The sequence below is a fragment of the Lygodium microphyllum genome, chromosome 18, assembly GCF_053477565.2.
Source record: "Lygodium microphyllum isolate KBCC chromosome 18, Lygodium_microphyllum_v1.1.10, whole genome shotgun sequence".
NCBI lineage: Eukaryota > Viridiplantae > Streptophyta > Polypodiopsida > Schizaeales > Lygodiaceae > Lygodium > Lygodium microphyllum.
Window position 1 is genome coordinate 136,340,470 of NC_141152.1, and position 27,254 is coordinate 136,367,723.

The 27,254-nt window shown below is 43.3% G+C and overlaps 1 protein-coding gene and 1 pseudogene across 4 annotated transcripts in view; one reads left to right on the forward strand and one right to left on the reverse strand.

Moving 5' to 3' along the window:
• Positions 1-234: 234 nt before the first annotated feature.
• The window catches only part of LOC148021421 (uncharacterized), a 59,511-nt gene continuing 32,491 nt past the window's right edge, over positions 235-27,254 (forward strand). For 2 of the 4 annotated variants that reach the window (XR_015694718.1, XM_087699287.1), the window contains exons 1-2: positions 236-1,781; positions 1,914-2,335. Coding sequence is in view for 3 of the 4 variants with exons in the window: in XM_087699287.1 (XP_087555413.1) it covers positions 302-1,781; positions 1,914-2,335 (1,902 nt within the window). In the remaining variant the exon portion in view is untranslated. Of the gene's footprint in view, positions 1,782-1,913; positions 2,336-27,254 lie in introns of all 4 variants that reach the window. The other 2 variants (XM_087699290.1, XM_087699288.1) reach the window with 2 other exon arrangements.
• Positions 24,224-26,388, reverse strand: LOC148021422 (uncharacterized; annotated as a pseudogene).

Sequence of the window (27,254 nt, forward strand, 5' to 3'; positions counted from 1 at the left end):
CTTGGCATCATCATCTCCACCAAATGTGATGATCCAAATGAGAGAGAAAGAGAGACGCCTGAAACACCAGGGAGTCATTTAACTCTCCGCTTCCCTTCATTACTTTCCTTCTTATTGTGTGTTCCATTCAGTTACATCTGCTTAACCACAGCACTTAACCAGGGTTACCACAATAGTAACAGCGATGACGACGAGACGACGACGACGACGATATAATACAACACCAACTAAACAACAACTTTTCATAAGTTTCAGTAGTGGCAGACTATTCGCTACGCTTCGTACCCGAAGGAAGCTTCGAATGAGGAAGGAGAGGCGGACGGCAAGCATGTCCGTGCAGAGAGCATACAGGTCTCTCATGGAGTCCTCCAAGCAAGACCCGATCATGGAGAACACCTGCAGGGAGTGGATATGGGAGTATATCCTCACGCACTGCTCCAGCATGCCCCTCATCCGGGCCCTCATGGAAGCTTACACTATCCCGAACAGCAGCCTTCGTCTCAAGCGTATGCTTCTGCTCAAATCCTTGTCTTTCGACCTCTTGGAGGACAGATTTTCGGAAAGGACCATCGAGACTGTGTCCTGCATCATGGACGTGGACAACGCACAAGGTATCCGAGATGAGTTCACATGTGACATTCTTGGCTATGGTCCAATCCCACATGAGAGGTGCTATACTATGAAGGATTTGCTTATGGCTCTAAAATTGGAGTACACTATCCAGCATTTGAGAGAGGAATCTGACAATTGGCCCCAATTTTACGAAGCGCTAGAGAACCATTGGCAGGAATATGCTCCTGACACGGATGATCCAGATGATGCTTACTTCAACCGGTATATGGAACTGCGTAAGGAGCTGCAGGGTATCAGGAAGATGCCTGAGCATCGGCATGCACTGCTTGACAAGTGCAAGAGACTGACTGCTAAACGAATGCTTGAGCGTTATATTGAGCATGCATGGGAGAAGCTTGGGACTACCTTTCTGGATAATGTAGCACAGAATTTGCTTAAGGGTACATATGTGCCTGATACTTTACCAGAAAGAACCATAACCAATATTATTTCGAAGGACAAGGCCAACAGTCTTGCCAACGATGGCAGCCTCAAGCAGAAACAAAAGAAAATGAGAGGCTTAGTGAACAAGAAAGAGGCTGACCACCAGCAAGCAAAATCTTTGTTCTTGTCTGGTCAGACAAACAGCAAGAAAATTAACCAACGGGAGAGTCCTGAAAAGGGGATGTCTGATCTTCCAGGCGTAGTCAAACGACTGGAGTGCCAAAAGCAACTCATAGAGCCAGATAAGGGTATGAATAAAGCCTTAGATATTGACTGGTTGAGGCCTGAAAACCCTACTGTGGAGGCATTTCATGAAAAGTTCAGTACAGGTGCAATAGGAAAAGCATCAGAGATTGAACTACTTGGGCCTGAAAACCTGCCTGCACAGGCAGGTTACAATCTTCGCAGAAAGGTCAAGCTATCACATACTCAAGAGCAACAACTTAGTTACTACAATACAACTTCTTCTCCAGAAGCTGGTCCTAGAGTGAGTAAATTAATGTCTTCTACAGCAGAATCTTCCAGAGCAACTGGGGCGAACAAAATGATGGAAGATGATAATATAGGGAAAGTGCCTCCAAGGGTAGAGGAAAATGTGACTCACGAGGAATTTGTTGAGCCCATTCCATTGGAAGAGGGAAATGAGCAGAGACATGTGCTTTCAAAGTTTAATTCAAATGAAGAGGAGCCATCTTATCTGAGTCCTCCTCCTTGGGCAGGTGAAGGTAGCATGCTTCTGCTGATCTTACATGTTTGATCATTTACCCTATGCTTTAGAGACTGATGTGAAAATGTACATGTTCATATGATGAGGCAACTATAACCTGTTTTCCTTTTACATACTCTTCTATGTCCAGACTCACCAGGTGTTCACACAGGCTTTTCAGCTCGAAGAAGCAAGCGGAGAAAAGTTGTAAGCAACGATACAACAGGCCCTCGTCGGGATAATACTGTTTTAGACACCCCAGTTGTTGTGAAAGCTCAATCTGAGCTTAAAGAGAAGCAAGCAGATTTGAATGCAGTCGTCACAGATCCTCTTCCTGAGGCCTTGAAAATAGCAGAGGAGGTTCGGAATGAGATTCCCCATGCTAACTTAGGAGAAGACACATTACATGTAAATGGTGATGATGGAGGAACATTACCTTCAAAAAATACTGGTAGTACTGCTTTGAGACGGCTGCCCCCCTGCATAGTAGGGAGTGGTTCTGTACAAGTAGATGTAGAAAAACAGACTAGAATAAGTCTCATGGATCGAAACCCTACAGCTCAGACCTTCAAGGTGACACATTTCAACTTTGAGTGTTCCACTTGTCTTATTAGTAAGCATTTGATTTTTCATTATTGTGGCAATCCCAGGTGAAGTTACCTAGTGTTACACCTTTATATAGTGTATAGAGAATTTGCAAGATTAAATGTTGTAATGGACAATGTTTTGACAATTTATGTTTGGAAAGCAAATCTTACATTGTTATGGAGCCAATTTAATTATTGGCTAGTGAAATTAATTTTTTGAGCACTAGAATAATTATTAAATTGGATAATGTTGAAAAATAGGATTAGAAGGTTGCCACTTAGTAAAACTTGCCCATGCTAGTGGGAAAAACATTTTTAGGGGCTGATGGAAGTCTATTTCAACCATTGTGAGAGAGAAAGAGGCTGTTAGAGAGTAAGGAGAGGCTATTGATGTGATTGTTGCCACCAGGGATTAGCTCTATAACAAGTGATAATAATTGGGAGCCCTCCAGAAGCAGGTGACAGCAACAGGAGGTCCTTCTGGTGCAGGTGACAACATGTGGAAAGGGATAGCAGTCTTTCTGGTAGTCCTAAGCTGTAGATGATAGGTTCCATGACGTTTGAGCAGGGCAGCATCGTTTTTTCAGTGTTTCTTGCAATGAAACTTTGAAATTTCTCTCTCTATAGCATTTTCTCTTATCCCCAAGCCATTTCTCAAGTTATCTTAACATTTTCCAGTAGTTTGAGCCATGAGAGAGAGATTTCAGTCAATCTCTGTTGTAAACCTTAATTTACAGCAGAAATTAGGGTTTTGACAACCATCTCGGAATGTATGCTTAGAATTGAGAGTCTAGGACTTGAATTCTAGTAGTTGAAATTGAGGAACTTCAAGGAGATTCAAGAGGCTAGCCAGCCAATATCAAATTTGGAGCTGATGTCATAAGGACATGTATTTTTGAAATCTTACTTAACATGTGGATTAATTTTTAATCACATGATTAAGTGAATGTTGTACATGTGAGGTGCAACTGGGGTTAGAGTAAATTTACGAGTTCCAGATGTGAGAAAATTACGGGATGTCGCAAAAGTTGCTATAAGTTATGTTGCATGGGTACTTGGTGGTATCTGGTGTCAATTGTTGGCCTAGGTTATTCATTTGGTAATAAGTGTCAATTGGTGATACTAGACATCTGGCGTATAATGGTACCTAATGCCGATCTAATGGTCAAAGATGACACAGAGAGACTCAGGAGTAGAAGATGTCTAGCCAATGTAATTATTGGCTAGTCAGATATACCGAAATAATTATTAGATTAATTTTTAGTAATTAAAGACTGAAAATTAATATTTAATGATGGATAATGTTGGAAAAACCATTTGGAAAGGTTGCTACTTGGCAAACTTGCCTATACAAGCTGGTAAAAGGTTGAAGAAGAGGAAAAACAAGATCATTCTTGCAGTAGCAAATGTGGGAGAGCTGTGAGCTGCCATGGCCAACCTATTTTCAGCCATTGTAGCAAGCCACGAGTGAGTTTTGAGTAGGCGATTGCAGATTTAGACGGTGCACAGCTGGAAAATTGCATGTAGGTACAAGATGATAGCTGATTTGGATGTCTCAGTTGTAGGGGATAGCATTTAATGCTGTTGTGGCAGGGCAACAGCTATATTTGATAGATTTTCAGTCATTCTTCGTGACAAAACTCTGAATTTTCTCTCTCTACAGCTTTCTTCCTCATTTTCCAGCCATTTTATAGCCTTGCTCCTTCGGTGGAGGACTAGCCAGCCATTGAATTTGGGGCATTTTCATTGTCTACGAAGTGGGTGAAGGCAAATTAAGTGCCCGAATCAAGGGGCAAAATAGATTGAAGACTTGTTGGTTATTTTGAACAGCAAGGGGAGTTTGGATTGCGAAGGGGATTGGGAGAATCCCATTGTAAATCAACTTATTCTTCAATAAAGCTAAAGAAATACCGAAAGGGGCATCTTGGGGCCAATTGAGTGTGCATTATTTAAGATCAGTAGGCAAATTTGTATTTTCAGATTTGTATTTATTGTTTGTTGCTGTAATTAAGTTGCAATGAGGGATTTACCACCCATCCATGGAAGGAAGGTTGGTTTCAGCTGAATTTGTCTTTCAAGAAGCAGGGTGAAGGCCAATGCCCAAGCATAGGGGAAAACTGATTTGGAGGTTTGTTAGTCAGTTTTGTAGCAAGAGGCACTTGGATTAGCGGAGAAGATTAGAGGATCTCAGTTGTACTGCTTTCATTTGCAATATAATATAAAGAAATATTACAAGGGGTGTCAATTTTGGGGTGAATAGGGTGTCTAATGTCCAAGATTGTATGGTAAAGCGTGCATTTTAGTTTTGTAAATTTGTTAATTCTTGTAATTAATGCTTAATTAGAGTATTTACCACCCTATCCGAGAAGAAAAATTGATTTTATAAAGTATAATATACATAATATCCGGAAAAAAATATAATTAATACCTTGTCACCATCAAGAGAAGAAAGTTTCCCCTCTCAAACAGGAAGGGAAAGTTGGAGAGAAGCACTCTCTCCCTGTCAATCGCAAGAAATAGGGGAGCATATATCCAAGCCAATCCTAGGTAGTAAGTATTGAAGCACTAGTTGATTGATTACCTTGGACAATATGCTTGGAAAATTGTTTGATGAAGGCACAAACTCTAGGTGAATAGTGCCTAGCTAAACTTGCTCTTTGGTAAAGCAAAAATGTACTTCAATATGCTGTCTCTGGGGTGTGATTATTGGGTTATTAGCTAGTGCAAGTGCATTTTGGTTGTGGCAATGGAGGACAATCGGTATAGCACCTGGAAACTGAAGCACCATCGGTAAGCTCCTTAGGTAGATGGCCTTAGTGATACCATCAAAGAGAGCCATATACTCGGCCTTAACCATGGAAGCCGGTGTGGTCTTACGGTGGGCCCAAGAAATGAGAGCCGTGCCCAAGGTAAAGATGTAGCTACCATGGGAATATCGAATGTCGGGAGCTCTTGCCCTATCGGAATCAATGTATTCTTGCAAACATTAACTAAAACCTAAAGTCAGCCCATAAGAATGGGTACACTGCAAATATCTTAAAACACAGACCTACAGTCCAATGTGACATCCTAGGTGTAGTGAAATATTGACCAAGCAAATCAATTGAGTATACTAAATTTGGCCTAGTATGAATTAGCCAAAGAATTATGGAAACACTTTGTAAGACAATGTAAATATAATGTTAAGACGCAAGGTATTGGCAACCTGCTATAGATCTATAGGTATGCTCATCAAAGGGCTAACCCAAGGTATCCTTAAATGAGTGGATAATTGGATCGAGAGGTGTGGTTACAGGCCATGTCTGATCTTGGCAATATTGATCCACTAATTGAAGAGCGTATTTTTGCTGTGACACAAAAATACATCCCCTAGATCGAACTATCTCCATCCCCAAAAAGTAAGATAATAAACCAAGGTTTGTTATCTCAAATGTAGCATAGAGCTTGGTCTTAATTTCTGCTATGGTAGCAAAGTTTGAGCCAGTGACAAGTAAGTCATCTATATATAGCAAGATATAGCTGATCCCCTTTGAAGTGATACGGATATATAAGTTTGGATTATAAGGGATAGAATGGTATCCTTGAATTCGAAGAAACTCATTGATCCTTTGGAACCAAGAATGTGATGATTGCTTGAGCCTATAAAGAGCTTTTGCAAGCAAAAGATCTTATCTTTCTGATTAATAGAAGAAAATCCTAGTGGTTGCTCCACATAGACTTCCTACTACAGATAACCATTCAGAAAGGTACTTTTGATATCCATTTGATAGATTGGCTAAATGTGGTGAGCTACTAAGCACAACCAACAAACTGAATGGTGTTAACTGTGTAGTGGGAGCAAAGGTCACTTTATAGTCAATGCCTTGCTTTTGTCGAAACCCTTGCACCACAAGGCGAGCCTTATACTTGTCTAAAGCTTTATCAGCCTTTAGCTCGGTCCTAAAGGCTTACTTTGTCCTAAGTGACATTAGCTGTAAAGAGCGATGCAAATGAAGCTTGAGATGGAAGCTAGGCATATCTTCTAGGACTCTTTGAGTGGAATATGGTGGAAGGGTCCCCAAATTCTACATGGTCTATTAGTATCAGCGAGGTAACAAATCTTGCAGAGGGGGCATGGGAGCTGAAAAATCAGTAGGAAGGTCAGGAGTGGGCAATATACCCGACTCAGAAGGCACTATCTCCGATAGAATAATTTGAGGAAACAACATGGAGTTTGGTGTAGAAGACTGCACAATATTCCTCTCATAAAAACTATACCTATTGTAATGATCACTGTGTTTAGCCGAGAATTGAATAAACGATAGGCTTTGTCTTTGGATGAGTAACCTATAAAAATTAAGAGATCTTCTTGAGGAGCGAGCTTTTCCATCTTATCATCAGGCGTGAATGTGTTTGCACAACTCCCAAAGACTCTAAAGTGGAAAATGACAAGCTAAGAGCCAAAATATACCTCGTATGGGGTCCTTTGAGAAACAATCGCAATTGGTACTGGTTGACAATATACACCAAAGTGTTAACAACCTTGACTCAAAGGCACTCAGGGAGCTTTGTTGCGAATAGCATAGAGTGTGCCATATTCATGATGGTCTAGTTTCGATGCTTTACGACTCCATTCTGAGAGGGAGAGTTGGTAGAGGTAAGTTGGCAAGAGATGCCATGCTCCTGTAGAAACTCGGAAAACTCGTGGAAGGTAAACTCGCCACCGCTATCACTCCATACATTCTACATGATGGCTAGTCTAGTTATGAACTAGTAGCACCGAAGTAGAGAAATAGGAAAATGTGTTAAGACTTATGTTTGAGATGTTGAGACAGAGAAAGCGAGAATCGAGACACGTAATGCTTACTAGTAGCAGAGAGAGTGAGAGAGAGAATGCAGAGTAGTGAAAAAAGTGAACACGATTTTTTTGGGTACAATGACGAGGTGTACCTTTTTAGGTTTTTAGATAGATATATATATGAAAGTATAAGTGCTAAGGGTGTGTTCACACCCGAGCACATTTAAAAGGCACAAGGGTCTTTATTCTTAACAACCTCCCACCTAAAGGCAATGTGCCTTTAGAGGAGAAAAGAATCAGCTAAGTCTAGTATGTACAAAGTTGAAATACATATATCTATCCAACTCCCATCACCTGTCGGCAATGAGCAAACCGCTCTATTGGAATACCCTTCGTGAGAAGGTCAGCAGGATTATCATTTGTATGTACTTTGACAAGTTCAATGCTCTTGCTGTCAAGTACATCTCTAATAAAGTAGTACTTCACCTGTATGTGCTTCGTCTTTACATGAAAGACGGGATTCCGTGCTATCATGATAGCACTTTGACTATCACAATGGAGAACTGGTAACTCTGTAATGCCAAGCTCTCCCACCAGACGTGAAAGCCATAAAGCCTCCTTGCATGCCTTAGTGGCAGCCATATACTCCTCCTCTGTAGTAGACAATGCAACACACTTTTGTAGCTTGGAGATCCAAGAGATTGCTCCTCTTGTGAAGATAAACACATACCTAGAAGTGGACTTTCTGCAATCCGCATGACCAACATAGTTTGTATCTGTAAAGCCAACCACAGACGCCTTCTGCTTTCCAAAGCAAATGCACAACTTCTTTGTGCCTTTGAGGTATCTCATAATACCTTTCACTGCTTTCCAATGCTTTTTACCAGGGTTTGCCATGTATTTGCTAACCACTCCTACTGCAAAGGCAATGCTAGGATGTGTAGCAACCATAGCATACATCAAACTGCCAACAGCTGAAACATATGGTATCTTGGCCATTTCAGCCGTCTCATCATTAGATGTAGGGTTGTCCTTTGCATCGAGTTTCACATATAGAGGCAATGGAATCCCAATTATTTCTCCCCTCTCCATATTGAGACATTGTAAAACCTTGGAGATATATTCCTGTTGAGATAGATAGAGTAATCCTTTCGATCTATCTTTGAGAATTCGCATGCCAAGAATGTGATTTGCATCACCAAGATCCTTCACGTCAAAGCTGCCATGAAGACTTTGCTTCAGTGTGTCCAAGGCATGAGTATCCTTGCCAGCAATTAGTATGCCATCAACATACAGAACCAAGATAATAGGGTGCCATCTGTTGCCTTTTTGGTGTAGAAGCAGTGATCTACTTGACTTCTATGGAAACCTTGAGATTGCATAAATGTATCAAACTTATGATACCATTCTCTTGGTGCTTGTTTCAGCCCATACAAACTCCTTTTGAGTTTACATACCATCTTCTCTTTCCCTTTTTCCACAAACCCTTCAAGCTGCTGCATATATATGTCTTCATGTAGATCACCATGTAAGAATGCAGTCTTTACATCCATCTGTATGAGCTTCATATCTTTAGCTGCAACCAAGCCCAAAATGGTTCTCAATGTAGTCATCTTGACTATAGGAGAGAAGATCTCATCAAAGTCAATTCCATGTTCCTGCTTGTACCCCTTCGCAACCAATCTTGCTTTGTACTTTGGCGAGGAACCAGAAGTGACCTTCATCTTGTAAACTCATTTACATGGAAGAGTTTTCTGCCCTTTAGGCAACTGCACCAAGTCCCAAGTGCCATTTTTCTCAAGAGATTCCATCTCTGACAACATGGCTTTATACCATTTCTTGCTGTCCTGTCTGTCCATTGCTTCCTTGAAGCAAGTTGGTTCACCACAGTCTGTCAACATGACATAATCAGCCACATTGTTTGCACGAGGAATGAATCTATTAGGTTGTCTAGTAGCCCTAGATGACCTCCTAACCCAATGATCATTGTTTGCTGGCTGTTGAGCATTTTCAGCTTGCTGTCCTTGCATTTCAGCCTGCAAATCAGCATTAACAGCATGTTGTCGTGGTTGTTCCAGCACATGTAGTGGCTCATTATCATTGGCAATAGCTGGCTGATCATTTCCAACATTATTTTTTGCATTTACAGGTTTATTTACAGTAGGCATTTGCTGCTGTACAGCGGACACATTTTGTTGTCCAAAAATTATTTCTTCCCGGAATACAACTCTATGGACCTCCTCAGTCCTTTTGGGCAGTTTATGTATGCGATCTTCCCGAAAGATAACATCATTGTTGCGTACTACTTTTCTTTTCTTGGGATCCCATAATCTATACCCCATTTCACCCTCATCACCATATTCTAGGAAAATGCATTTACAGGACTTTGGCTCCAGTTTGCTGCATTTTCTTTACGACTGTACACCAAAGCCTCGCAGCCAAACACTTTCAGGTGAGCATATGAAGACGGCTTGCCCAACCACGCTTCTTGGGGAACTACCCTCCCAAAGACCTGTTTGGTAATTGATTAATAAAGTGTACGATTGTCATAACAGCCTTTGTCCAAAAACCATGGGGTAATGCAACACGAGACAGCATTGTACAGACCTTATCCTGTATGGTTCGATTCATACGCTTTGCAACTCCATTTTGAAGTGGATTATGAGGGGCAATGAGCTCCCTCTTTATCCCTTTGTTGTCACAAAATGCGTAAAAGGCCTTAGATACATATTCCCCACCATTGTCAGAGCGAAGACACTTGAGTATCTTATCAGTGTGATTTTCAACCAATGCCAATAATTTTTTAAACTTGTCAAGCACTTCATTCTTGCTACGAATAGGGTAAACCCATACCTTCTGTGTAGCATCATCGACAAAGGTGACAAAATATTTCTTTCCCCCTAAAGATAATCCTGGCATTCGACATACATTGGAATATACTAACTCTAGAGGAGAAGATTTCAGCAAAAGAGACTTTTTATGGGATGTCTATGCATGTTTACCATAAACACAATGATCACAATGCTCAAAATCAGCATAATGAGGACAAGGCAAGTAACCCAAATGAGAGAGCACTTTCATTCTAGTTTGACTCATGTGTTCCAACTGGCCATGCCATAAAGAAACACTTGGCTGCTCGGTCACGGCAACAGCATGATTACTCACACTAGATACATGGAGAGGATACAAGGTATCACTTTTACAACCTCTAGCAATCACTCTAGATCCCTTACAGATCTTCCACTTCCCATCACCAAAGGTGGTATGAAATCCATCTTCATCTAGCTGCCCTGTGCTAATCAAGCTCTTCTTGAGTTGAGGTAAATGCCGTACATGCTGAAGTGTGAAGACAGAACCATGCTGAAACTGCAACTGCACACTGCCAATACCTGCAATGTCACATGTATAGTTGTCCCCAATATCATGTCGACCCCCTGTATAGGTAGAGAACCACTCTCGATGAGGGGTGACATGAAGGGAAGGCACTTGAATTGAGAATCCAGGTATGTATGTTCTCATCTGTATTTGCAAGTAAAGCATCTGCACCAAAGTGTGAAGAGACAAAGAGTACATCATTCCCACTGTCACTGTCATGAGTGACTACATTCACCTCTTCAATTTTGACACTGTTCTTCTTAGGCTAACTCTCTTTCTTCTCTTCCTTGCTATTATCTGTCTTCTTGCCATTTCCTTTTTCTTTCTTCCATTTGTAGCAGTCACGTTTAAAGTGACCCTTCTTGCCACAATGATGGCATTCAATATCTTTGCCACGTGATTTATTGCGTCCCTTGCTATCAAAATTGCCTTTCTGCTGTGATCTGCCTCTAGTATGCAAAGCACTAGAAGACTTATTGGATGCATTGTTCTGCCAATTTATTTCTTCCATGAGTAGAGCACTCTCTACATCAGCATACAAAAGAATTGTAGCAGTCCTGAATGTATCCCAACTCTCTGGAACAGTGCAAAGCAAGAACGTAGCCTTAATTTCTTCATCAATCAAGAACTTCAAGGCAACCAGCTGGCTGAAAATGGAGTTAAACTCACTCAAGTGAGTAGACATTGCTGTATTCTCTTTCATATGCAAATCCATAAGCTTTTTCAGTCAATACACTTTGCTTGCGGCACTCTTCTATGCATACAGTTCTTCCAGTTGAGTTCAAATAGCATATGCAGAATCCAAACCTTCAATGTTAAACAGCAAGGCATCAGAAATCGATAGCTCGATGATTGAGCATGCAAGCTCATTTAACTCATCCCAATCTTCCTGTTCCATGTCTGTGGGTTTTGCCCCTTTGGTCTTAATCGGCTTTGTTTGCTTCTTCTGCAACAAGATATTGTAGCACTGTTTTTACCAAATTGCAAAGTTATGTGCTTTTTCAAGCTTCTTAATGTGCATGAGATTACTGCTATCATTGCTGCCAGCTATGATTTTCAGCCCAAATGTGACAAAAAAATGTTAAATGATGTGGATCTAGGACATGACACAAGCTATGGTGGATCAAAGATGTAAACCAAGTTCATAATGACATGGACAAGTAGAGACAAACTATTACACAAGTGAATTAGGTTCCAAGATAGATTAGCTTGGACTCATAAACACAATCTTGTGTAGAATTGACAATGACAAGACACTTAACTGAAGCATCATGATATTGTGTTCATTTCATAGTCAAGTACAATGCTTTATAGGCTTTGAGTTGTTCCACTTTCCTCATTGTGCATATGGGATTCATGACAGCTCCTCTTGGAGCATACATCATTTGTCTATTTCTCAACACCCCCCCTCAAATGATGAGTCCCTACACTTGCTGGCTTTTGCCCCCCCTTCATGATAACATGGCCCGGAAGACTAGCTCATAGGCAGCCTAGTCAAGTTAAAGCTTGAGACTTTACATCTTGGCAAGGGTTGTACAAATCAAATTCACTAAGGAAAATAAAGATCCATTGTGGGAAAAACATATGAAAGATACAATGAAAGTTCTTCAAAACAATCTGTCAGAGTTGTTGATGGTAGTGGAAGCATATTCTTCTTCTTCTCTTTCTTCCATGTATTGGTTCTGGTGATGATCACTTTGCAATTGTTGGGCTCTCTTCTTGTGGAAACATTCACTGGCTACATGGCCAGTCTTACCACAATAGTGACATGTAATCCGATCCTTGTTATTGTTGTTGATGAATCCTCGACCTCTTCCTTTAGGTCCAGCAGCTCCTTTGGTGTACAAAAGATTTTCCCTAGATGATGAGACATTGTCTTTTGCATTCTTGGTTTTTACTTTGCCTTCTTCATCGAGTAGTGAGTGCTCAATATCTTTAAGTGTGAGGCTTGGAACATTACTCAAAGTGGACACAAGATTTTCATATGGATCCTTGTTTACACTTGCAAGTAGTACGGCTATTGCTTCATCTTCCTCAATATTCTTTTTAAGAGATGCAAGTTGAGTTTTTAAACTCTTAAACTTATTAATGTGTATGGTCATAGAAGCACTGTCTTTGATATCCAGTTTATAAAACTGCATGAGAAGTTTTACCTTTCAATTCTTTGCTTGAGTACCAAATATTTTATCAAGTTCCTCCCAGGCGGTTCTAGCATTTCTAATGCCAGATATATGATGTAACACGTCATCACTTAGTCCCCAGGCAATGATGCCTAGTGCCTTATTATTCATCTTCTTCCATTCTTTGGATTTGAACTGTTCTTCTTCAACGAACCCGTCTTCATCATCTTCCTTCTTGTTATCTGCATCATCTTCAAACAGGTCCCACAAGTCTTTCCGCATTAGGTGATACATGGTCTTTTCCTTCCAGGCATGGAAGCCTTCTCCATTGAATTTTGCTATTTGCTCAAGTTCTGCCATGTTGAGCAGCTCCAATCTGAGAAAAGACCAGCAAGGGGGATTTGTGAAGTGTCACAAGGAGGTTAGTGTCAACTGACACTAGTTGAGTATCAATAGATACTATTCTTGAGCTTAGTATTGAATGTCGGTGCTTGATCTTCTTCTTGCTTGTTGATTTGAAGTGTTAATCTTGCTGGAAACTGAGTTCAAACTCAGATAAAAGTGGCAGTGTGTGCCCTCAGTTGAAAGGAATGAGAAATTGAAGGAAAAATGAGCTTGCACCTTGATGGCTATGGCTTCCTGGATTAGGGTTTTGACCCAGGCCTGGTTTTTTCCAGATATCTAGAGCTAGAGTTGATCATTTTGGAAACTTTTTTAATGGAAATGTAGCTTAGTCCATGCTCTACAAGAGCCCCATGATAACCGTCAAGATCGCGTACTGCAGTCCGCGCGCAGATCAGCGAAACATAACCAGGCGCAGATATGGCAGCGACATCGAATTTCAGCAATGCCAGGCTTGTAGGTATCCAATGTCTGGCTTAGATGTGATAGGCAGAAGCTCCTTGAGTAGAAGAACAATCCTCCTGAAGAAAGCACACTGAAATATTGCCTAGTTTGAGAGATATGAGTGCTCAAAGTGAGGTATGTCTTGCAGGCCACAAACTGGGGCTATGGCAGCAACTGACAATAGTGACAATGCTAAGGTCCAGATAGACAAATCTCATGGATTGATGTGATATAGGGAAGCTTTGTGAGGTGGAGAACAACTTTCTAGAAGGAAGATCAGAGAGATTTGGTATGTGGAGTGAGATACAGGAGCTTCAAGATGACAGGGTGCTGCTGGCTATGGCTGCCACAAGGTCCAATTGAGATTTGAAGTTGAAACTGAAGATATGAGCTGAATGTGGGCTGGTTAGAGATCACCAGAGATGAAGGGAGACTAGAGATTCAGAGTGTGAGCTGTGCCATGCCCAACTGGGCTCTGATACCATGTTAAATGATGTGGATCTAGGACATGACACAAGCTATGGTGGATCAAAGATGTAAACCAAGTTCATAATAACATGGACAAGTAGAGACAAACTATTACACAAGTGAATTAGGTTCCAAGATAGATTAGCTTGGACTCATAAACACAATCTTGTGTAGAATTGACAATGACAAGACACTTAACTGAAAGTACCAAGCATCATGATATTGTGTTCATTTCATAGTCAAGTACAATGCTTTATAGGCTTTGAGTTGTTCCACTCTCCTCATTGCGTGTATGGGATTCAGGACAGCTCCTCTTGGAGCATACATCATTTGTCTATTTCTCAACAAAAAATTCAGCAAATGCAAGCCCAAACTGTCACACAAGTAACCAAGGTACAAACAAGTACCAACTAGTGATGAATGACCACGTAGAAGCAGAAAGTTCAGATCTGTAAGTAAATTTTTAGAAGCACCAAACCATGTGCTACAGCATTTCACAACTGATTATAGCTGTTCCAAGGGCAAATACATCACATTACATGAGAAGTCCCAAATTTTAGTTGCAATTTCTATTGTACATGTATCCACAGGCATAAATTTTGACACGCACAGTCAAAAGCCCCAAAATTTTGTGCTCAAAGCATTAACCATACATCTGCATGTCTCTAACATGCATAGAACAGGCAAATTTTGCCAAAATAGAGCAATTTCAGCAAAACCCCTAAATTTCATTGATTGATCTGTCATGATTGCATTAATACATGTTCCCGGAAGCATAAAACGGGCAAAATTAGCAAAATTTCACAAGATTTTGCAAAAGCCCCAAATTTCTCGGGTTCAAATGTGTATCAATGTTAGCCAATCTGACTTAGCTGAACAGAATTTCACCAATACAATAAAACCCCAAATTTTATGGGTCCAATGTTGAGAAATTTCACTCAGATGAGCAAAATTTCAATAATTTTGGCGAAATCCCCAATTCAAATGCGCACAATGTCTGCAATTTTTGACGAAGATGCCTCAATTTTGCATGAATAGCACTCAATTTGGAAAAGCCCCAAATTTCTCGGCCAAGATTGCACAAATCTGACCTTTTGTTCTTGCGCACGTGAAACCTTGGCAGTGGAAGAGGAATTTCAAAATTTTTTGAAGACAAACAAAAGTTTGGATGATAGGTCCATTCACCCGTTAGGGTTGATACCGCCCGTTCGCGCCACGCGGGTCCGGTCAGCTGCCATGCCGTTGCAGTCCTCTCGCCTGTCGTATTGCGCCTTCAACGCCAATGAAGTCGCTGTGTAGTTGCGTCGCTAGTCACATCCCGCTAGTCTTGTGACTGACCTGTCCAGCTCGTCGCTTGCTCGTTAGGCCATTGCGTGCTCGCGTAGTCTGTCGCACGCTCGTCAGCCCGTCAACTGCTTGTCAAGGCAGTCGCCTGTTTGCCTAACCTCTCCAGCAACAACTATCGCCTTTTCTTCAACAGCCCGTCTTTTGCAGAAAACGTGCCCGCTGGTCCAGTTGCCTCCGTCAAGCACTCGACTGCTGACTCTAATATACACTTGTTGCTAAGCCTACGCACGCTTGTCGACTGTCTTGAGACGAGTGCACATTTGAGCTGTCTCTTGTCTGCTCTGATATCAGTTCGTTGAGACAGAGAAAGCGAGGGTCGAGACACGCAATACTTACTAGCAACAGAGAGAGTGAGAGAGATAGAATGCAAAGTAGTGAGGAAGTGAACATGATTGTTTTGGGTACAATGACGAGTGTACCTCTTTAGGTTTTTAGATAAATATATATATATATGAAAGTACAAGTGCTAAGGGTGTGTTCACAACTGAGCACATTTAAAAGGCATGAGGGCCTTTATTCCCAAAATGAGAAAGTACACCTATCAAAAGATGACGTACCAGCGAGACAATAGGGTTTGCAGGGAGGAACACAGAGTGAACTTGGCAAACATGGAGAAGAGAAGAGAAGAGAGAAGAAACTTTGATGAATGGAATGATGAAGTTCTGAATCATGGAGTGAATGTAATACAAGGGAACAAGGGTGCCGTAGCATAAGGAAGATGATGAAGATAACCACGAACCACGAACCGCAATGTTCTCCTGAAGGGGTGCGAGGGTAGTGGAGAGGTTGGAGAGAAGAGATGATGAACTAAATAAATCAGCCATAAGGAATGAATGAGAGAGAGGTCTATAAATAGGCACAGTTAGTCTAGGATGGCGCCCCTTTTTGGGGCTGCAAACTCTAAACGCAATAACACAAACTACGGGTGAAGGGTTTCTCAACACCCCCTTTTAGGTGCAAAAAAGGGGGAATAAGAAAAGAGTGAGCTGGAGATGCAATGCTACATGCTGAAGAATGCTCATGCAGCAGGTGCCACTTGGATAGCGTCTCTCGTGGGGAAATTGTTCACTTGCCCAAGCATCCTAGTACAAAGATAATGAAATCATGCAATGCATAGGAGAAATGTCGGACTTTGTGTGATGCCAAGAACCACAAGGATATGCTCGTACTTGATCTCGTGAGGTAGCTCCATGCTAACGAAGGGACGAAGAAGATTCATTCTGTAATCTAAGAATACCACTTGAAAGGAGACCTTTGAAGATAGTCAGGAGACTGGATGAGCTATAGAACCTCAAACTCAACCTCGGGAGAGAAGCCACTAGCTCCGTGATTCCATGTTGGAAGGAATATAAAGGCCTAGCCACCAAGTCGCTTCTGAGGATCCAAGGGCCTCGATCTAGGTAGATTCTCTAGATCTTGGGTATGAGTCGAGGAAATGACTGCTCAAAGGAGCGCCACTTCTCGAAAGTGAAAGGTGGTGGTGTGTGAAGAACTTCATGGCACATAGGGTCCCTCTTTGAATCGGAAGGAGTAGAAGTAGGAGCCCCCTTTTAGACCGAAGAAGAACTGGAAGCCCCCTCTGAGGGCGAAGTAAGAAAATCCCCTTCTGAATCCCAGTTTGAGAGAGAAAGAGAGTCCAACCACTCATGGCTCACGGACTGTGAAGCATTTGATGATGAAGTGCCGTCAGTTGTGCGGAAGAAGGTATTTGGGGCTTAGAAGAAGAAGAAGCTGAAAAGCACCCAGAAGTGGCCTCTCAAACTTGAGTGGAAGAGAGTGGGGAAGGAGGAGGCTCAAGATGAGCCAAAGGTGGGGAATAATCGCAGGCTCTCAGGAGAGTGAACTATGGAGGAGATGTGGGCCGTGGAAGCCATTGCACTCGGAAGTGGGTGGGGGAAACGTCTGTGCTGTGGGGTGGTCTCGAGGAGGGCTTATTGCCTTGTAAGGTCTTAGAGCCTCTGTGTGCTTGAAAGGACTTAGTACGCGTCGGGTTCGGCTTATTGCCTTGAGCATAGTACTCTGATAGTCGATGCAAACGATCTGTGGCCCAGAAAGGAGAGGTGGCACAAGGAGTGCTTGGTGGAAGACACATATAGTTTTGGGGGGGTGGGGTGCAAAGGTCGATGTCAACAGTCATCGGTGGAATGACCGTTCTTGCCGTAGTAGGAACACCTAGTAGAAGGGCAATTTGTTGGGGGAGATGCCATGGTTTGGGTGTGGTAAACTGGATAAGGGAGGGTGGGAGGGAGAAAAAGAATCTCTCCCAATGCACAACAATAAAACACCGTAGTAGAACGCAACTGTAAAATGCCGCAATAGAATGCCGCAGTAAAACGCCACAGTAGAACACCACAGTAGAACATAGCAATAGAATGTCGCAGTAGAATACAACAATAAAACGTCACAGTAGAACGCAATAATAGAACGTCGCAATAGAACGCAACAGTAAAACACAGTAGAAGAAGAAGAGAAGTGGATGCTGAATCCGCGACCTGTCTTTGCCTTCATTGGAGTGGAGGATCTTTGCCACTGTTTGAGCAGATCAAGCTCTGATACCATGTCAAAAGATAATGTACCAGCGAGGCAGTAGGGTTTGTGGGGAGGAACACGGAGTGAACTCGGCAAACATGGAGAAGAGAGGAGAACAGAAAAGAAACTCAGATGAATGGAATGATGAAGTTCTGAATCATGGAGTGAATGTGATACAAGGAAACAAGGGTGCTGTGGCACAAGGAAGATGATGAAGACAACAACAAACCACGAACCACAATGTCCTCTTGAAGGGGTGTGAGGGTAGTGGAGAGGTTGAAGAGGAGATGACAAACTGAATAAATCAGCCGTAAGGAATGAATGAGAGAGTGGCCTATAAATAGGCACAGTCAGTCTAGGATGGCCCCCCTTTTTGGGGGTGTAAATCCTAAACGCAATAACACAAACTCTGCGGGTGAAGGGTTTCTCAACAACACCCACATGTATCTAGAACGATCATGCACTATAAATAAGAAGTATAGCGTGCCATTTAAGGCGGTAGTGGATATCGGCCCACAAAGATCAACATAAATCAATATAAGAGATGCCTTAGCTCTATGTGTGGACTGCTGAGGAAATGGGGTATGGTGTTGTTTTTACAGATTTCTTGAGATAGCTTTAGATGGGAAAGGCCTTTGACCATCTGTTGATATGAAAACTCATAAAGAGAGTTGTATCTGAGATGTCCTGAGCAAAAATGCCAGAGACACTCAATGTCTATAAACTCCCATGTAGTGGCTAAAGCTTGGAAGTGGTGGAACTTAGAGCCTTCAGTAGTCGGCTCGGAAAGAAATTGTCATGTGGTACAAGCCACTAGGCTGTGCTTCACTGGGAGCAATCACTAAATCAGTTTGAGAATCAAGGACCTCGATTGTGGTCGTTGTAAAGAAGACTACTCGTCCCAAACAACAAAGCTACTGAATGGATAACAAGTTTACCCCAAATTGGTGGACATAGTATACATCATCCAACAGAGCGAGATTCGAGTTCTAGTCACTGGTGAAATTGGCACAACCTTGAGCGTGAATCTTGATCGAGAAGTTCTCAATGTGGAGTATCTTAGCTGTTGCACAGGCTCAACAGATGAAAATGTTCAAGATGGGGGTCATATGATGAGTAGCTTCACTATCCACAACCCAAGGAGTAGCTGAAGTACTTGGTGTTGACGAGTGGGCCTTTGCAATAGTCACCTCATCGAGAGACAAGTTGTAAATATGGACGAGACTTGCATCCTCAAATGTCTCTAAGGAGATGATGTGGGCCTTTATAGACTAGTCTAACATGTCCTTTGGCGTTGAGAACAATGTAGGCTGTGATGGTTGACCGGTGGCAATGTGGGTTTGGCCTCGCTGCTGCCCTTATTGAGGGTTGCCACCACCTTGGCTCCCTTATTGGGGGTTGTATGACTAAGGGGTGATGGTTTGAGTCTTAGCTTTTGGTTCTATGTCTCTTGCCTTTGATTGACACTCATTGTCAAAGTGGCTAGCCTTCTGACATTGTTGACAATACCTATTCTTCTTAGGTTCAGCATTACCTATTCTTCTAAGGTACATTTTGCCATCTAGGTTTAAGGGAAGACTAGGTGTTCCGTTGGGTCTTACTAGCTTGATTTTGAGTTTGATTTTGCTTCTTATTTGGATTTGAGTTTTGATTTTGCTTGCTCTTCCCTTGTTGCCCCTTTTGAGAAAAAGAAATGAGAGTCCCCTCTGTAGAGGTCATACAATGAGATTGATTGAATATCCGAGTGTAATGCGGTAGCTAACACTCAAATTCATAGAATGTGGGCATGGTGGGTTGCGAGATTACTTGTTGCACACAATAGAAGTATTTCCGAGGCAGTTTGTTAAGGAACAATGTGACCTGATTGCCCAAGGACTTAGGAGCCCTCGTGGTAGAGAACTCCGCGAGAAGTCGCCAATACTCAGTCAATTTGACTTTCAAGTCATTCCGGTCAACGATTGTAAAGTTTTGACGCTCATGGTCAAGATTTATGCGATGGGTCCTATCTCGAGTTGCATAGCGGTTAGTCAAGTGTGCCCAACACTCTGACACTAAATCAAAATGTTGAAGCTAAGAATGAAATAAGCCTTGCATTAGCTCAATGATAGTGGATGCAATCTGAGCCTTCCATGAGTGGAGAGATGGAGATGAAAGTGGTAAAGAAATGAAGGGTTTGTACTCCATACTAGTTTCCATGTTAGAATGGCCAGTCCTTTGTGGAGCTTCCATTCTTTTTGTAGAATTGTTAGACCGGTGCACCGAATCTAAAGGGGAAAACTTAGATTTTTCTTCAATTTGTTATTGAGCTTGATACATGAGAATAAGGTCATACTCGGCTTTAGAAATCTCATATAGTCTTTGGACTCCATGGTTGCCGAATGTCTCTCTGGCCATTTCGGATGTTGGAAGAGTAAGTTGTGAGGCTCACTCCCTCTTGTTTCTCGATGGATTTGGATTGGAAGGGCTTTCAAACCAAAAACCTAGGTTTCTTCAAAGAGATCCTAGCTTTGATACCATGTAAAGAAATACCCTAACACACAAAAACAAATACAATTGTATGACAAAGCACAAATAGAATAGAACATAGCTAGGGTTAGGGTAATCCGGAGACAATGAACATAGTTACAAATCTGAAATGAATGAATTTGTATAATACAATCAATGCTCATGCAGCAGGCACACTATGCAGTGGATAAATATTGTGCCTCGAACTCTCATGTCTTGAGGATTGAGGCAGATGTAATGAGCTAGAGAGTGTGTCGTACTCTGATGGATCTTGAAACGCAGCAAGGCAGCCTTTGAAGATGTTTGGTAATAGCAAATCCGATTGTGTTGATGCTAGATGAATGTTAGATAGGCAGCAGTTGAGGGTGAAAATAAGCAAACATAGGGTTTTGGAGGTGGAGACAGTCCAAGTGGCGGGAGAATGATCAAAATGCAGCCTTCTAATGGATGTGGTGTACTGGACGGCAGCTGGTCAGTCAAATGCAGCACTTTGAATGATTGCCAGACTGCACAGGCAGCCAAGGAACAGGCCGCTACATTGAACGCAGTCTTCTAGGGAGTAGATGATAGTTGGCGGCAGCAAATGAGGGTTGAACCTGTGTGGGGAGGCTGGAAACAAATGCCAGATGGGTGTAGACAATGTTGGGCAGCTTCGACTGAGATGTCCTTCTTGAATAGGGTGTGGGTAGTGAAGATCTTGCACCTGAAACCTATTAAAACGAGATTAGGCTGATTGGGAGGGCAAGTTGTCTATTTATAGAAAGTTTGGGGCCTCCCACATTAGGGTTTACATGTGTGACATTGAAACTCTCTCGAATTGCTTTTGGTTTAAAAGAATGGTTGAAATTCATTAATTAACTTGAGTTTTGGGATTGCTTAATGAAAGTGAATGGTAATTTAGCTCAACACTAACAAGCTCTTCTACCACAATAGGCCCTCATCCGAGACCATGAAGGTGTCAAATCGTACCTCATTATTTTGACACTGCCAACAAGCTTTGTATTTCTGGCGTCTCCTATCACAATGACTACATGTGGGGGATCGCCTTTGTAGAAGCAATTGCCACCTTTCTTATTGCGTCCTTGATTGTAGTTCCTTTGGTACAAGGGCTTAGGCTCCTCTCTATCTACAAGGGCTTAGAAGCTACTATCTCCTTTTGTAATATAATCTGAAACTTGGAGAACTTGTGAAACCTTGCCCTGGGTCGTAGGATCCATTAATAGAGTCAAACTTATTTCCCATTCATAGAGTCAAACGGGCTTGTGAAGAAATAACTTAATACAAAAACACAAATAACACCTTATGACAAAGCACAAACTGATAGAAGAACACAATTAGGGTTAGGGTAACTCAGAGACAATTAACACAGAGAATGAATGAAGTGATATAACTATTGAATATACAATGCTCATGTAGCAAATACACTATGCAGTGAATGAATAATGTATCTTGAACTCCTGTATCTCAAGGATTAGGGTAGGGATAATGAATTGGAGAGTGTTGTACTCTGAACGGATCCCGAATCACAGCAAGGCAACCTTTGGATATAGAACACCAACAAACGTAGCCAAGGAAGGCTAGATTTGATGCAGACGGCAGTGTATGAGTGAGAAAGACTAAAGACGCAGGTGAGGAGAGAGAAAAAAGTGAACGCAGGTTGCAGGAGAGAGAACAACAAACGCAAACTGCAGGAGAGAGAAAACAGTAGCGACATATTGAGGAGATGATGGCGACAGCTAGAGGAGAGAGAAAATTTGTAGGGCGGCAGTTGGGACCTACAAATGCAGCAGTATGCTGATGTAGCAGGTTGTTCGATAGTTGGACGACAGACAATAGCAGTTGCTTGGCTGGAAACAACAGCAAATTGATGATGACGGTGTAAAAAATTACACGGCGCAGCGAACAGAATCTGAGAAAGAGATAGAGAGTACACAACAGATAAGAGGAGAATCAATAAATTCTTTAGCTCCAAACAACTGATACAAAGATGGCTCTGTCTACCCGTGCGCTTCCACTGTGTGAAGCTTAGATGGCGATCTAGACAGAAGATAGGTGAAGAGCTTAAGCCTAGCTGGAACAACTCTGACTGGGTGAAAGATGAATGATAGATGGCTGTGAGGGGGTTTAGCTTTTATAGCCCGCAAAGGCCGTTGGGTTGGCCTGACCGACCTACCATATAAGCCTCCACTAGTCGGCCAAGGAATATTCCCTTTACCATCGGGCGGGGGGCGCTGCCCTGACCGACCTACCATATAGGCCTTCGCTAGTCGGCCAGGGAATATTCCCTTTACTATCGGGCCGTGGGCGCTGCCCCCGGATCCCCGCCAAGCGGGCCGCTGGCCCCCTTGGGACCCCCCAGCCAGGGGCAGCTTCCGCGGCCCCGGATCCCAAAATAGGGGCCCCTTTTAACTCCCTTACCCCGCAACTCGATGCAATGCGCCTCGAGTTGCTACCAGCTTAACCACTCCGTCTAACCCAAAGATTAAATCCACAACGGTCACCTTTTTGCCATCCGGTCACATAGACCTCATCTGATATACAAGTTAGGACTCAACCAATGTCCGGGCTCACATTTGGCTTCTGCTCATAATGGGGGCCTTACAACTTTGAGCACCATGGATCATTGGTGGCACCTAATGAGGGTGGGGCATTGATCATATCTGACACCCCCCCTCAATGTCCACCCATAGGTAAACTATCTCCTTGGCCCAATGCCGAGTCTCTGAAGATAAACTTGAAGCAGATCCTTCGTAAGTGCTTTGGTGAAGATATCTGCTCCATTCTCCTCTGTTGGACAAAAGACCAATTCCACTATCCCATCCTCCATCAAATCATGCACATAGTGATACTAGATCTCTATATATTTGGTACGTGCATGAAACACTGGATTTTTGGCAATGGAGATGCAACTCTAATTGTCACATCTCAGCACAGTTGGTTCTTCATCCTGCACTCCCATATGCCATAGAATCCTTCTCAACCATACTGCTTCACATGCAGCAAAACAAGCTGCCTTGTACTCTACTTCGGTAGAAGACAATGCCACTGTTGGCTGCTTCTTACTAATCCAAGAGAAAATTCGTCGACCACGGACCTCATAATACGTTGGGCAACGGCATATATAATGCTCCTCTGTCTTTGGCTCTAATTGGCATATCTGGCATATGTGCTCCTCTGATGGGATGGATCTATATATGCCGGTCTCAATTTCTAGTTGATGTGAGGAGGTGTGCAACTGGTCAATAGTACATCTGATCCCATGGGAAAGGTGAGTGTCCATGTATCTCGGGCAAGCAATAAATCCATCATCTGTAGTATGAAGGAAATGCTCGCGGTAGAAAGCCATCTTTGTCCCTAGCTCCTGCCCTGGCATCAACCATGTCCGCCTGATATCCAACTGGGTAAGATCCATTCTAATAATCTTGTGAAGCGCTAACCGGCTCATATCAAGAGATGGTGCATCAAGGGAGTACTGGAAGGGGGGTAACTTGTCCATGCTAAAGCCATGCAGCTCAAACCAGGCCGACATCTGTGTATACCAACATGAAGTATCACCCTCTCTGGCAAGTTGCCTAGAGGACTCAAGGGCCAACCATACATACCTGTGTGTGGGTAAGTCCCATAGGCTATGTATGTATGTGACCGATCGGGTGAGGGCCTCTATCACAATGGTGTAGCTGCTAGCTCGGCTCTGATGATCTCATGTGGCACTGAGGCCTTACATTTGATCAACCTGGATATCATGGACACTAGGGGTTTCTCCATCGATCTCCATCCGTCATAAGTGCGCCCTGATCTGGTACGGTGGTCAAGACTGGGCCCCCATATTTGTACTCCATAAAGTAGTGTGGATGTGGCCAGTGTATCGAAGAGCCATAGCTTGGTGCGGGGTTTTTAGAATAGCACCTGTGAGCACATCTTCTCCAAACCACCTAGTGTTGTGTATCTACGAGTCAGTCTAGTGTCTGCTGTCTCGCATAGAAAAGGTGGGCCCTGTGAGTAAGACTCCTAGGTATGTATAAGAATCTACATACTCCAGCTTCTCAAATCCATATGTGAATTTAGGTGCTGATCTCCTGACACGCTGTGGTGTAGTATTAAATACCATCACCTTGGTTTTACCAGGGTTCACTGAAAGCCCACTGTCCAAAGTATAGGAGTGTAATATATCCAAGTGTCTCTACAGACCCTCTGGAGAGTCAGCTATCAATACAATGTTATCTGCATACAATAGGAGAGGTATCCAAGTGCCAGCTAGTGGAGCTCCTCTATCTCCTTCATGTGAAATGTAATCAGCAATCCCATCAATGTATAGGCCAAATAATGTCGGAGAGAGGGGGCATCCTTGGTTCACCCCAATGGTGGAGTAAATAGGTGCCGAAAGCCCCTTAGGTGTCCAGACTCTGCCCACAACTCTCTCATACAGTGCCAAAATATCCCAACTGAGCTCTTTTGGTACTCCCATGGCATGCAATCTATGTATCAGCCTGTCTCTCGGTACTGTGTCAAAGGCTTTGCGGAAGTCCACAAAGCAGCAGTAGGTCCGTCGGCCATGGGCCCTTTCCTCCTCAATGATCGCTCTGAGTGTGAGGATGTGATCCAATGTGGAGAAGCCTCTCCTAAAGCCAGCCTGTCCCTGCGCTCTAAGACCCCACCTCTCTGCCCACCTACTTAACTCATGCTCAAGGATGGAAGCATATAACTTAGCCAATGTATGCCCAACCATGATAGTCCGATAGTTATTGGGTAGAGTAGGGTCCCCTGACTTGAGGATAGGCACAATAGTGTTTGTGGTCCAGCTTTCTGGTAGGCCTTCACGCATGGCTCTGTTAAACATGTAAGCTAGGAATCCTGCCACCAAATCTCTAGCATGGATCAAGTGCTCGGCTACTAGTCCATCATGATCTTGTGCCTTTCCTCTGCTAAGTCTGTCAATGGCCTCTTGGACCCTGCTTTCTGTAAAGAAAGTGGTGGTCTCTGGACAAGGCTCAAGTGGGTCAGGAAGAGGTGGCTGACCCTCCACAGTATAGAGACTAGTTGCATACTCTTCCTATGCAATGGTGGACGTAATAGGTGTGGTCGGGCAATGCTTTGTGAAAAGCCTCCAAGCCTCTCTATAGTCCTGGCTCAAGAATAACTGATATAGGTCTCGGGCCAAGAATGTTCTCTTCTTTCACCGTGTGAGACGTTTAAAGAGTATCTGTGCCTGTCTGTGGGTAGTGGACCGAGTGCTATCTCTCTCTGTAGCCGTGCTTTGGTCTCACGGCACTCATCATCATACCAGCTGTTTCGAGGTGTTCCCCCGGTGGAAGCTCTCTGTGTGGGTCGTGAGTATGGGAAGGCTACACCTGCAGCGATGTGTAGGGCCTCACCGAACTGGTGAGTCAGCTCCTGTAATGGAACGTCGGGGTCTGCATCATGTAACAGTCTAAGGATCTCCGCCTCATAGGTATCCTCTGTCTCTCTGGAAAAGAGGTATCTCGGGTGGCGGTGAGTTGCATGATGGGTCTGCGTGTCAGTGAACTGGAGGTTGATGGTGAATGATAGGTAGGCATGATCCACTGCAACTCTGAGAAGGCATGGGGATATTGAGAGGTCCTGGATGTGAGATATCAGCGTTGGTGGGGCAAGAACATAGTCTACTGTGCTGGCACCGTGTCGATGAGGATAACATGTGAAGGCACCGGATAGGGGGTATCTAGCCAGGCCATTGAGAATGGCCAACCTGTGTGCTGTGCCCATCTCCACAAGGTATCTCCCATATTCGGTGACTTCCCCCATATCCTGAGATGTCCTCTCCAGTTATAGCTTTGACACATCTTGCTCCTGTAGCATCTCCTTAGATGCATCAAAGAAAGACACTTGATGGGAGGCTGTCATGGCATTAAAGTCTCCGAGTAAGATAACCTCTCCCTCCTTCGAGAACTCCCAAATATCCTCATCCAAAGCCACATATGGTGATTGCCCCTTGGGTGGGGCGTATCGGGACGTCATAGGGGGGAAATAGCATATGGCAATATACAAAGTGCGTTCCTCACCCCGTACTCTCACCCACATGTATCTGGCCTGCTCATCTTTGCAGACTACCTGGATCATCTGCTGTAGCTCCTCCCTGATTAACATTGCCACTCCTCCCGACCCATGATTACTGTGGTTTGTGCGTGTCTCCTTCCTGCAAGCTAACTCCCACCTATAGCGTGTCACCCGTGGAAGTGTAGTATGTGGCCCCTAGTGTGTCTCTGAGTAGAACACTATATCTCTTCCTCTGAATGTCTCCTCAAAAGCTCCCACATCCAATCGGAGGGCTCCATTACAGTTCCAGACTGCCACTGCAAGGCTGGTCCCATAGGTCTCACGCGGTGATTTGTGGCGCCTCTCCATGACTACCACTCTCCCTCCTTTGTAGAAGGCGAGTTTGCCCTCCTCCTTTGGCTGCCTTAATTTTTGGCATGCACTCCCTTATGTGGGCTAGTTGGGTTGGTGTGAGATCGTCACCCAAAAACACACCGGTCCCCTTCAATGTACGGCGTTGGGCTAGGAAGTCCCTCCTAGCCTCCATGGTGGGGAAGCGGAGAATGAGTGCACGCTCTTTTGAGCTCTCCCCTTTTGTGCTTTTCTTGCCCACTCTCCAAGCGGAGACATGCGTGTCTTTCTTAATATTCATTAACATGTATAGCACCTTGGTGTCTTCATCCACTTTTTCATGCATCTTCAGTCCCGTCACCCAAACATGGAGTGCTCTCATTTTCCTTTTTTGTTCCTCCTCCAATGTGTCATTGATTATGGTTGTTGTAGGTGCGTGTGCTAGATGTTTCCCCTTCTTTACAATTTGAATCCATTGCTCCGCCTCCTCTACTTGCTGTTGGGTTTTCTTGAGCATCTTTGCCCAAGAAACAGCCTCCTTCGTCGTCTCCTCCCTTTTTTGGAGTTGTTGTACT